The following is a 13,553-nucleotide window of genomic DNA, read 5'->3' as shown; positions in this document are numbered from 1 at the left end:
AGATTTACTGAAGCCTTTACAAATAAATGTCCTCTTGGAACAGTATGAGGGCACATCGTATCATCTTTGTGAAAAATATCTCTATTTTCCTCCCACCAATGCCTGAAACATTCCAGTGAAACCTTTTCTATTGTCTTATCGTGGCAGGTTGAGGGAAAAGTAAAGCTCAACAAATATTTGCGAGGCTGTTTTCTGCAGATTGCAGTTGGATTGAACCAAAATACACAAATTTAAGGGGTTCTTAGGGAACTAACCCTAATTCACCCCTTTCTCACAGCAGATCTGATGTCCTTGTTCTGTGCCATACATCACTTGGCCAGGGACTGTTAAGTCATACAATGCATTCAAAGTATTCACACCCCTTAATCTTTTCTACATTTTGTTGTGTTACAGACTGGAATGGATTAAAAACAGATTAAATTGATATTTTGTCATTGGCCTACATACAATACCCCATAATGTTAAATTATTACAAATGAATTAAAAATTAAACTCTGAAATGTCTTGAGTCAAGTATTCAACCCCTTTGTTATGGCAAGCCTAAATAAGTTCAGCTGTAAACATTTGCTTTTTAACAAGTCGCATAATAAGTTGCATGGACTCAATCTCTGTTCAATAATAATGTTTAACATTATTTTAGATTGACTACTTCATCTCTGTACCGCACACATACGATTAACCTAAAGGTCCCTCAGTCAAGCAGTGAATTTCAAACAGACTCAACCATAAAGACCAGGGAGGTTTTCCAATGATCGCCAATGGGTAAAAATTAAAAGACATTAAATGTCCCTTTGAGCATGGTGAAGTTATTAATTACACTTTGGATGCTGTATCAATACACCCAGTCACTACAAAGGTACAGGCCACCTTCCTAACTCAGTTGCCAGAGAGGAAGGAAACCGCTCATGGATTTCGCCACGAGACCAGTTGGAGTTGAATAGCTGTGATAAAACTGAGGATGGATCAACATTGTAGTTACTCCACAATACTAACCTAAATGACAGATTGAAAAGGAAGCCTGTACATAATAAAAATATTCCAAAACATGCATTCTGTTTTGAAATAAGGCACTAAAGTAAAACTGAAAACAACGTGGCAAAGAAATTGACTTTGAGGCCTGAATACAAAGCATTATGTTTGGAGTAAACACAACACTCTGAGTACCACTCTTAATATTTTCTAGCATGGTGGTGGCTGCATCATGTTATGGGTATTTTTTTACCTTTATTTATGCTTGTCATTGGCAAGCACAATGGAGTTTTTTTTGGCGTGAAAATAAACGGAATAGAGCTAAGCACAGGAAAAATCATAGAGGAAAACCTTGTCTGCTTTCCAAAAGACACTGGGAGACATTCACCTTTCAGCAGGACAGTAACCTAAAAAAATGCCAAATCTAGACTGGATTTGCTTAGCAAGACGACATTGAATGTTCCTGAGTGGCTTAGTTACATTTTTGACATAAATTGGCTTGGAAATCTATGGCAAAACTTTAAAATGGCTGTCTACAACAACTTGACAGAGCTTGAAGAATTATTTAAAATAATAATGTGCAAATATTGTACAATCCAGATGTGTACAGCTCTTAGAGACTTATCCAGAAAGACTCACAGCTGTAATCACTACCAAATGTGATTCTAACATGTATTGACTCAGGGGTGTGATTTACTTATGTAAATGAGATATTTCTGTATTTCATTTTCAATAGATTTGCAAAGAAATATATAAATACATTCTTTCACTTTGTCATTATGGGGTATTGTGTGTCGATGGGGGAGAAAAAGTATACATTTAATCCATTTGAATTCAGGCTGTAACAACAAAATGGAATAAGTGAAGGGGTGTGAATACTTTCTGAAGGCCCTGTACATCTCTACATCAACAGTAGGTTTTCCACGTAATACACTTCTGAGGTACAAGATAAGGAGGTACATATACATCAAATGCAGGTATCAGATTAAGTTCATATATGTGCGCTAGGGAGTGCAGCTTTCACGCAATCAGATGTCATAGAATCATAAATTGGCTATCTACACACAGTATAAAAACTGCAGTATGCCAGATCTGCATAACAGGTGATTAAAATGGATGGAATTGTTTTATAAATAGTTTTCAGCTTTTATAAATAAATAAATATGGGCTATTATTTAAAAATATTTAGTTTTGAACTATTACATTTCAACAGTGTACATTTCAATTTTCAAAGCTGCATTTAGATTTAAACAATTTGTTCCTGCTGAATTTTTTGGGGATTTTGACTCTGATTGTTGATTCCCGCAATTTGGAGTTAGTTCAATAGGGGCTTTGATTATTTCCAGGAATCTATGTTTGACTTGTATTGCCCATTCTCGCTTGTGAGCCTTCATATTGTATCAGACCATGTTGCAGAAATAACCGTTCAGACTCTGTGTCCTTGGATGATACAAATTCCCACAAATGATGTGGTTTTGGGAGGTAGCTCCAATAATACAATTGTTTGTATCCCTATGTTTTGGGTCAGGGAATTCTTCCTTGGAAGTTTTTATCCACCCTTCATACATTTCTAAATGTATGGTGTGTGGATTGTGGTCGATGCATAAAGTCACATCTGAGGCTTTTAGGTCATGGTTGCTGTGGTCGACCCCTGGGCTGCCAGAGATAAATATATTACCCATCCCCTCCATGTCCAATTGTGCATTCCTACTGATGTCTTGTGGCCACAGTAATCTAACCTCTGAGCAATTTGATGGTGGCTGGACACAAACGAGCATAAAGGGATGGCCAATCCAGATGACCTTTTATTTCCAATCCTTTGGCTAAAAGGGTTGCGAGATGCATAATTATCAAACATATTTTTAAAACTTTTTTTTTTTTAAATCATTTTTTGCAACATTTCCACCTGCATGTAGCGCCAACTGTCAATTACATACCAGTAGTAGCAAAGGATTGGAACTCCACGAGAGAACGTTTTAGAACACAGCGTGATACTGCAAATTACCTTTTTTTCCCGTGACTAGTCGGTCCAACTGTTGTTTTGTGTACAACTTTGTATATCATGATAGGTTCCCATTCTTGATAGCAAAGATGTTAGCAATACAATTTTGGATCATTATATGAAGGTTAGAAGCAGTACTAAGACATTTCAGGTTGTTCTAAGCAGTGTCTTAAAAAATAAAATGACATTTAAGTTATGGCTAAAATATTACTTATTGCTCCTTTTAATATATATGCATTATATAACTTTTGCATTTATATATAGTGTTTTTCCAAATTGAAATGAGACACTTCTGCAATTGGCTATCAGAGTTCGGTGTATATTAACCAGCGGGTTAAATTTGCCATATAACATCTTTTAATTATGTGATTTTCTGGTTGTTAACTGATTTTGTGGTTGAGAAGAAGACGTTTTCCTAAAAATACAAACAAATATTATGCAACCATTGTTCAACCTGAGCATGACGTCATCACAACCAGTTTACCACTGTTTGTCACAATATCAAGTGGTTCTTTAAAAATCAGAAACAAATCCTTTTGAAATTACATCTGTTAATACTCTGAGGTTAATGTAGGGATGAGCCTTTTACAATCGTGGTTTGGAATAAAGACACGCACATTAAATGTGTAACCATGATTGCAGGATTGGCTTTTTGAGTGCAAACAGTTCTCATGATATGGAGATGTCAGTGCCAGGGCAATGCAGTCTACAATCTGCTCACAATATGGATATTTCATTCTAAGAAACATTTGAACACACATCTGAGCATATTCTTAAGGTTACAGAATCAAGACTTTATTTGATATTGTTCTCCAACCATGTTTTGATTTCTATGGATGGATGCATCAAATAATCCAACTCTATGATTTAAGTAGGAACATGTCATGCAGGATGCTGAACTATGTGGATGCAATGTGAGCAGAGGGACAGTTGGCTCTGGAAGAGCTCTTGTGCGATCTCCCTGACAGGCCTAAGTGGCTGGGAGAGTGACTGCTGTTCTGGGACCACATTTCTGTTTCAGCCAGTGAGGGTGAACTCTTTATGGCTTACACTTTGTGGGACAATTACAGGACTTGAACCACACCAGCGGATAGTGGAATCGGACCAAAATTGGAACCAGTGGAGGACTAAGACTGACCTATCAGAATGGAGCGCAGGCACAGGGAGGGACACAAGCTCAGCTTTTTAAAGGCTTGTTTCTATTTGTCCTCATTGCCTTGACTTCAGTAATTGACTCCCTTGTAGACCATTTTGTAAATTTGGTATCGTCATCATGGCCGCCTTGTGGTTTCTGTCAGGGAAATTCATACCCTTCCAATCTAGATTAGGATAGCTCCTGGCAGGCAAGTAGCTCAAATAAATACGAGTTAGAATGAATAGCTTAGAGAAGTCGAAAATTAACAGAGCTGAAATCATGGCTGTCTGAAAAGCGTACAGTAATTTATTCTTCTGCCAAAAAGCAACAGTGTGGAGCAAATGATAGGCATTGGAATTGCTACTTGGTTCTTGTCCTGTGGAGTAGTCTTTCGGCACTTGGCATGAATGACCACCCCCCATCCGAACGAAGTCCCGACACAAGACACAGTATAAAGAATGACTTCAGACATTCTTAAATAGAAGTTGGGATTGAATTGTAATGCAATGCTATTCATATGGCATCCACTATTGTCATAATCAACCTTGCTATTATTACCAATTTACAAAGATGTTTACACACTTTCAGGTGTGATTGTTTAACTTTGTTGAGAGTCCGTTAAAGAACAAACTATAGAAGTCAAGAAGTTGACCGGTGTTATTTAAACACGAAGAGAGACAGTATGTTCCAAAATTGTGCAAACAGTAGACAATTACCTGAATGTAGAAGCTGTTGGAGATGGATAGGCCCGACTCATGGCTGTGTGCCAGGCCAGGCTTGCTGTGGAAGTTGGAATGGGGCTTAGAGGAAGAATGCAGATGCTGTGTGGAGACCCTCCATCCCATTTCTGATATTAAATCACCACTACAGGGCTTTGATCTTGGCAAACTCGCCAAATGTTCCTTTAAACATTTGCGTCAACAGCTTCTAAAAGCATCAGTGTTTACATAGCTAAATATTGTCTCAGCTGCAGAGCCTCTCAAATGAGGTTTCATCTGGGCATTGTCAACTCACCCCGGGAGTCTGCCATTGACACAACAGGAGATACTGAAATGCTACTCTAAGTGCTTAAAACCTTCAAAACGTCTAATATATATCAGCTAACAATAAACAGTTGCTATTTAGTGAATGATAAATCGAAAAGGAAAAGTAGAGGTGAAGCATGTTGCAAGACGTGGTAGAGCTGTTGCTTGTTTTCACAACAAAGTGCTGTGAAGGTTTGAGTTAACTGGACTCACTAAGCAGCGGGGTATAATGAGCTTGCTGGCAGGTCATAGATTTCAAGCTCGGCTCTCACTGTTCCCTTCTCTTGCTCTCTCTCTCTCTCGCTCTCTCAGGTGGCTTGTCTCACACACATTGCTGCAAATTACCTCAATGCTGGGAAGGAAGCCAGGAGATGGGGAACAGCCCATGAGAGCATCGTTCCATATCAGGTGCAGTGCAACTAGCGTGCTTTCCACTTAACCAGGTTTCCTACATCTATACCCTTCAGTCTGATACAGTAGCGTTACCTGTGTCTTTGAGACCGGTGGCTTGATCGGTTGCAAAGGTTTCCAATATGCATAGAAAATGGATATGCATGGCCTCGTGACACAATGGTAAAATGTCAACACAACTGGATACACCCGTCATTTTTGACAGGTTATAATTGATACAGCAGCGCTACAGTACCAAGCAAAAGAGTGTTGAAACGATTGCTAACTAACAATTTTAGCTAGCTAGCTAAGCATCTTAGCTAATTGTGAGGCTGAACAATTCACTTATTTAGCATTAATTAGCCACTGCAAATATCAGTGCTAGCTAGCGCGACGGTGTCTCCTAAACGCACATTTTTTAACGTTCTATCCACTTTCCAAGCACATTAGATACTGGAGGACCGGTCTTGGTCTCAGGCCAAAATGTTAACAATTAATATTCAGAGGTAAAATCAGGTGTGCAGAATAATTTTTTCACATTTCTACAATTTCAATTATTTGATACCTACCGTAGAAGAACGTTTTAATTGCATAATTGTTGAATTTGATAACCCCTCAGTAAAAATTGCTCAGTAGTTTGGCTAGGAGAAAGTGCTTATGAGGAGATTTGAAGAATCAGCTCACCAGCCTTCCAAACGGGACACAACAAACTATTTAGTGTGATTTACAGTAGATTCTGTTATTGAAGTAGATCGTGTGGTTAGGAACCCAACTGAAGTTTATGATGTGTCATGCCACTAAACCAGACTGCCCCCAAGCTGGTTTCAACTGTCACTCTCAGTTGGATTCTAATCACCATTACTTTTCAGTAAAGCAGAGGGCCCTTCTCAATCCACATTTTCGTTATTGTGCACTGCAATAATATCCGTTTTGGATTTGTTTGAAAGCAATGTTAACTGTGGCAATGTGGCTCAGGTAGTTCAACAACATCATACTTTGAACATTGTACTAACTTATGTTTCTCCTTCCACTTCAGCCGATTCATTCTTCACCACTTAGTGCATTCATTAATCTGTTCCTGTTTGGACCCTGTTCATGCGACCATCATTCATGCTAAATTAAATGGATTGGTCACATACACGTGTTTAGCAGATGTTATTGCCTGTGTAGCGAAATGCTTGTGTTTCTACCTACAATGCAGTAATATCTAACAATTTAACAACAATAGACACAAGTCTAAAGTAAAGGAATGGAATTAAGAATATATACAGTTGAAGTCAGAAGTTTACATACACTGAAGTTGGAGTCATTAAAATGAGTTTTTCAACCACTCCACACATTTCTTGTTAACAGACTATAGTTTTGGCAAGTCGGTTAGGACATCTACTTTGTGCATGACACAAGTAATTTTTCCAACAATTGTACAGACAGATTATTTCACTTATAATTCACTGTATCACAATTCCAGTGGGTCAGAAGTTTACATACACTAAGTTGACTGTGCCTTGGAAAATTCCAGAAAATGTTGTCATGGCTTTAGAAGCTTCTGATGCGTTAATTGACATAATGTAAGTCAATTGGAGGTGTGCCTGTGTATGTATTTCAAGGCCTACCTTCAAACTCAGTGCCTCTTTGCTTGACATCATGGGAAAATCAAAAGAAATCAGCCAAGACCTCAGAAATGTTCTTTTAGAACTCCACAAGTCTGGTTCATCCTTGGGAGTAATGTCCAAACTCCTGAAGGTACCACGTTCATCTGTACAAAGAATAGTACGCAAGCAGGTAGTTTTCCCATGTGATGCGTTGGGAAGACCGCACCACCCTCTGGAGAGCCCTGCAGTTGCGGGCGGTGCAGTTGCCGTACCAGGCGTTGATACAGCCCGACAGGATGCTCTCAATTGTGCATCTGTAGAAGTTTGAGGGTTTTAGGTGACAAGCCAAAATTCTTCAGCCTCCTGAGGTTCAAGAGGCGCTGTTGCGCCTTCTTCACCACTCTGTCTGTGTGGGTGGACCATTTCAGTTTGGCAGTGATGTGTACGCCAAGGAACTTGAATCTTTCCACCTTCTCCACTGCGGTCCTGTCTATGTACACTACTCCAAAAAATAAAGGGAACACTTAAACAACACAATGTAACTCCAAGTCAATCACACTTCTGTGAAATCAAACTGTCCACTTAGGAAGCAACACTGATTGACAATACATTTCACATGCTGTTGTGCAAATGGAATAGACAACAGGTGGAAATTATAGGCAATGAGCAAGACACCCCCAATAAAGGAGTGGTTCTGCAGGTGGGGACCACAGACCACTTCTCAGTTCCTATGCTTCCTGGCTGATGTTTTGGTCACTTTTGAATGTTGGCGGTGCTTTCACTCTAGTGGTAGCATGAGACGGAGTCTACAACCCACACAAGTGGCTCAGGTAGTGCAGCTCATCCAGGATGGGACATCAATGCGAGCAGTGGCAAGAAGGTTTGCTGTGTCTGTCAGCGTAGTGTCCAGAGCATGGAGGCGCTACCAGGAGACAGGCCAGTACATCAGGAGACGTGGAGGAGGCCGTAGGAGGGCAACAACCCAGCAGCAGGACCGCTACCTCCGCCTTTGTGCAAGGAGGAGCAGGAGGAGCACTGCCAGAGCCCTGCAAAATGACCTCCAGCAGGCCACAAATGTGCATGTGTCTGCTCAAACGGTCAGAAACAGACTCCATGAGGGTGGTATGAGGGCCCGACGTCCACAGGTGGGGGTTGTGCTTACAGCCCAACACTGTGCAGGAAGTTTTTAATTTGCCAGATAACACCAAGATTGGCAAATTCGCCACTGGCGCCCTGTGCTCTTCACAGATGAAAGCAGGTTCACACTGAGCACGAGAGAGACGTGACAGTCTGGAGACGCCGTGGAGAACGTTCTGCTGCCTGCAACATCCTCCAGCATGACCGGTTTGGCGGTGGGTCAGTCATGGTTTCGGGGTGGCATTTCTTTGGGGGGCCGCACAGCCCTCCATATGCTCGCCAGAGGTAGCCTGACTGCCATTAGGTACGGAGATGAGATCCTCAGACCCCTTGTGAGACCATAGGCTGGTGCGGTTGGCCCTGGGTTCCTCCTAATGCAAGACAATGCTAGACCTCATGTGGCTGGAGTGTGTCAGCAGTTCCTGCTATGAACTGGCCCGCCTGTTCCCCAGACCTGAATCCAATTGAGCACATCTGGGACATCATGTCTCGCTCCATCCACCAACGCCACATTGCACCACAGACTATCCAGGAGTTGGCTGATGCTTTAGTCCAGGTCTGGGAGGAGATCCCTCAGGAGACCATCCGTCACCTCATCAGGAGCATTCCCAGGCATGGTAGGGAGGTCATACAGGCACGCGGAGGCCACACACACTACTGAGCCTCATTTTGACTTGTTGTAAGGACATTACATCAAAGTTGGATCAGCCTGTAGTGTAGTTTTCCACTTTAATTTTGAGTGTGACTCCAAATCCAGACCTCCAGCTGGTCTGCGCATACTCTGAGGACACTGCTAGGGATGTCGTATGGGCTTCAATGAAATCGTTGAAACTACAACTTTCCGAAATACAGCTGCGCGAAAAAAGCCTTACAGCAACTCCTCTGATCGTCAAGGCGAAAATAGAGTTCCCTGCGCGTGCGATTACAACCAAGGAATTGTGGTCCAACCCCAAACCATTGCATACTGGCATTTACCTCAGCTCATTGGCTATCTACTCAGCTAGATTTCAAGAAGATCAGTGGTCATTGGGCAGAAATATAGTCAATCAATGAAGCTTCGCTAAAATTATTGGTGCGTAAGGTAGTCATTTATCTTTGTCTTCAAATCAGCTCACTTCGGTCAATACTACCCGCAAAAAAAACAATGTTATTTGGCTGTGTTGCAAACATCCAGAGGAATGCACTGAAACCCACCATGACTAGATAAACGATTGTTTGCAGGGGTGAATCACACCGAATGCTCCGTAAAAAAATGATAGAGATGGAATTCACGGCACAGTTTACAAAATGTTTTGATTTAGGCTATAAAGATGGATTTTATCAAAGAAAACGGCACTTCATTTGATCAATGGGTCACTCAGGAAGAGAAATAAGAGCAAGATATCAGAATGAAAGTCATCATTTTACCTTCAGATGTGAATGTGTAAAAACTGTTATGGCGAAAATTGTTTCTGTTCTTGATTGCTCTTCTCAAACAAAAGCATGGGATTTGTTCTCTGTAATAGCTATTTTAAGTTGGAAAACACTTATTACCAAGATTCTAATCTTTTGAAGGGTGTAAGACACTTGCATTTTCAAGAATGTTTAATGTTACGAAGTTGTATTTTTAGTTGTCACTCTGAAATTTCCCCTGATGTTGGTCCCTGTACTGGGATCGCAGCCAATGACTTGCTCACGTCGGCCACGGAGAAGAAGGCCGCGTTGGTGAAAATGTGTGTTAAGCGTGTCCGGAAGCAAGACGTTAGTGTCCACGACGTGGCTTTCCCTTTATAGTCCGTGATTGACCCTACCATATACGTCTCGTGTCTGAGCTGTTGAATTGCGACTCCACTTTGTCTCTATACTGTTTGATTGCCTTACGGAGGGAATAACTACATTTGTTTGTATTCTGACATATTCCCAGTCACCTTGCCATGGTTAAATGCGGTGGTTCGCGATTTCAGTTTTATTCGAATGCTGCCATCGATCCATGTTTTCTGTTTAGGGTAGGTTTTAATAATCACAGAGGTTACAAGATCTCCTATTCACTTCCAGATAAACTCAGTCACCATATCAGTGTAATCGTCAATGTTATTCTCGTAGGCTACCCGGAACATATCCCAGTCCGTGTGATCAAAACAATATTGAAGTGTGGATTCCAATTGGTCAGGTATAATTTATCTACAGTGAGCTCCAAAATTATTGGGACAGTGACAAATATGTTGTTGTTTTTGATCCATTCAGACCAGGCTTACTGCTTGAACTTTCATACCTACATTAAATGGAGACATATATACCTCTAATAATGCCACTTTGTTTTTGGGTTTGTTTTCTTTCAAATACTGAAATAGCAACCTCATATGGGAGTAATTGTATTGACCTCCCCAGGTTGTTCTTAACAGTGCATTTTGTCTTATTTATACAATCCAATATTTGTCACATCTATTGTGCTAAACATTCCATGCACTTACTTAAACGTTAATATGAAGTTGCAAACACTTGGCCTTGCAGGCTCAGCAGTAGTTTTAAAGTCTGTTGGCAGCATGTGCTGGTTTGCTAACCCACTGAATGCAAAGTTATGTGCCAAGCAGTGATGAATTGGGTCCCATTTTACAGTCTTTGGTATGACTTGGCCAGGGATCAAATTCCCAACCTTCTGATCTCATGACAGACACTAACCACAAGGCCACTGAGTTGGTACTGATAAAGGCCCACTCATTAATTTGAGAAACAACAAAATGGCAGACTTGGCACTTGATTAGTAATAGTACACTATTAGGTCTACCTCCTACTATCACTTGTTTTGATGTTTGATTCTCATACAAAACTACACCTGAAAGAAGAAGCTTCACCACCCTATTTTGATATTGGCCTTATTTATTTTCTATTCATATTTCACCTTTATTTTTGCAGGGGAATGCCCATTGAGACCAAAGTCGCGCCTAGTCTTTTTGTCTCACTAAATCAAGATGCGTTATTTGTTTTGTTGCACTAGAAAACAGCCCCACCACCTCTTGAGTCCATTTGAAATGCATTTGAATGGGTTCAAGAGGGAGCTTGGCCTTGGTTCAGGTTGCTTGCAGGGGAAGCTTGAGTGAGCTCTCATACTGCTCTTTTTATTAAGCAAAGACACTGGGAGGAACAGCGCACTCTATTTTGATCTCAATAAAGATAGAGATTTATGCAGAGGAGGTAGATGCTAGAGGTAGATGCGTCATGTAAAAAACAATTGAACATTGAGGATAGATTTCAATCACAAAATATTAGTGTGAATTACTTTTGTCCTTGCATTATTTTTGTGGGAAAAATGGCTATTTTGCTTGAGGTGTAGATTTTCCCCTGATTTCCTGTACTTACAATTTGGATTACATTTAGAACGGGGGCAATAAATAGGTGTTTTGTTCCTCATCCAAATCAATGTTGTCATTTTTATTATACATTGAGCTGAGCGGCGTATTTATATTATTCTGTCCCATCTGCTTTTTGAGCAATCTGGGTTACACTGTGTGTTGTTTAAGTGGTAGAGTGTCCCTGTCAAAAGTTTGGCACACCTACTCATTCAAGGGTTTTTCTCTATTTTTACTCGTTTTTACATTGTAGAATAATAGTGAAGACATAATCATGTAGTAACCAAAAAAATTATATTTCATATTTGAGATTCTTCAAAGTAGCCACCCTTTGCCTTGATGACAGCTTTGCACACTTAGCATTCTCTCAACCAGCGTCACCTGGAATGCTTATCCAACAGTCTTGAAGGAGTTCCCACATATGCTGAGCACTTGTTGGCTGCGTTTCCTTCACTCTGCGGTCCAACTTATCCCAAACCATCTCAATTGGGTTGAGGTCAGGTGATTGTGGAGGTCAGGTGATTGTGGAGGCCAGGTCACCTGATGCAGCACTCCATCACTCTCCTTCAAATAGCCAATACGCTACCTGGAGGTGTGTTGAGTCATTGTCCTGTTGAAAAACAAATGATAGTCCCACTAAGAGCAAACCAGATGGGATGGCGTATTGCTGTGGTAGCTGTGCTGGTTAAGTATGCCTTGAATTCTAAAGAAATCACAGAAATTGTCACCAGCAAAGCACCGCCACACCATCACACCTCCTCCATGCTTCACAGTGGGAACCACACATGTAGGGGTCATCTGTTCACCTTACTCTGTGTCTCACAAAGACCCGGCGGTTTGAATCAAAAATCTCACATTTGGAATCATCAGACAAAAGGACAGATTTCCACTGGTCTAATGTCAACTGCTCGTTTTTCTTTACCCAAGCAAGTCTTTTCTTCTTATTGGTGTTCGTTAGTAATAGGTTCTTTGCAGCAATTCAACCATTAAGGCCTGATTTCATGCAGCCTCCTCTGAACAGTTGATGTTGAGGTGTGTCTGTTACTTAAACTATGAAACATTTTTTTGAGCAACAATTTCTGAGGCTGGTAAGTCAAATGAACATATCCTTTGCAACAGAGGTAATTCTGGATCTTCCTTTCCTGTGGCGGTACTCATGAGAGCCAGTTTCATCATAGCGCTTGATGGTTTTTGCGACTGCACTTGAAGAAACGTTCAAAGTTCTTGAAATGTTTCCAGATTGACTGACCTTCATGTCTTAAAGGAATGATGGACTGTCATTTGCTTATTTGAGCTGTTCTTGCTAAAATATGGACTTGGTATTTTACCAAATAGGTCTATATTCTGTATACCACCCCAACCTGTCACAATACAACTGATTATCTTAAACGCATTAAGAAGGAATGACATTTTACAATTTAACTTTTAACAAGGCACACCTGTTAATTGACATGCATTCCAGGTGACTACTTCATGAAGCTGGTTGAGAGAATGCGGAGAGAATGCCAAACGTGTGCAAAGCTGTCATCAAGGCAAAGGGTGGCTACTTTGAAGAATCTCAAATATATTTGATTTGTTTAATACCTTTTTGGTTACTCCATGATTATATATGTGTTATTTCATAGTTTTGATGTCTTCACTATTATTCTACAATGTAGAAAATAGTAAAACGAAAAGAAAACCCAATCATTTGACTGGTATTGCATAATGTTTTTTATGATGACTAGATGTTGGAGATTGTCACGCCCTGGTCTATATTTATTATGTTATCTTCATTTATTGAGTCAGGCCAGTGTGTGACATGGGTTTATTTGTAGTGTGTTTCGTCTTGGGGTTGTGTGGGGTTTATAAATTAGTCCATGGATGCCTGAGGCGGTTCTCAATCAGAGTCAGGTGATTATCGTTGTCTCTGATTGGGAACCCTATTTAGGTAGCCTGGGTTTCACTGTGTGTTTGTGGGTGATTGTTCCTGTGTCT

General features: G+C 40.6%; 1 protein-coding gene across 2 annotated transcripts in view; it reads left to right on the top strand.

The window, feature by feature from the left end:
- The window catches only part of sugct (succinyl-CoA:glutarate-CoA transferase), a 35,791-nt gene extending 30,237 nt beyond the window's left edge, over positions 1-5,554 (top strand). For both annotated transcript variants that reach the window (XM_064941914.1, XM_064941915.1), the window contains exon 9: positions 5,444-5,554. In XM_064941914.1, the coding sequence (XP_064797986.1) occupies positions 5,444-5,554 (111 nt within the window). The remainder of the gene's footprint in view (positions 1-5,443) is intronic.
- The last annotated feature ends 7,999 nt before the right edge of the window (positions 5,555-13,553 follow it).

This window comes from Oncorhynchus masou, chromosome 28 (assembly GCF_036934945.1).
Source record: "Oncorhynchus masou masou isolate Uvic2021 chromosome 28, UVic_Omas_1.1, whole genome shotgun sequence".
NCBI classification, from domain to species: Eukaryota; Metazoa; Chordata; class Actinopteri; order Salmoniformes; family Salmonidae; genus Oncorhynchus; species Oncorhynchus masou.
The sequence above is the reverse complement of the archived record's forward strand: the minus strand, read 5'-3'. Positions and strand labels throughout refer to the sequence as shown.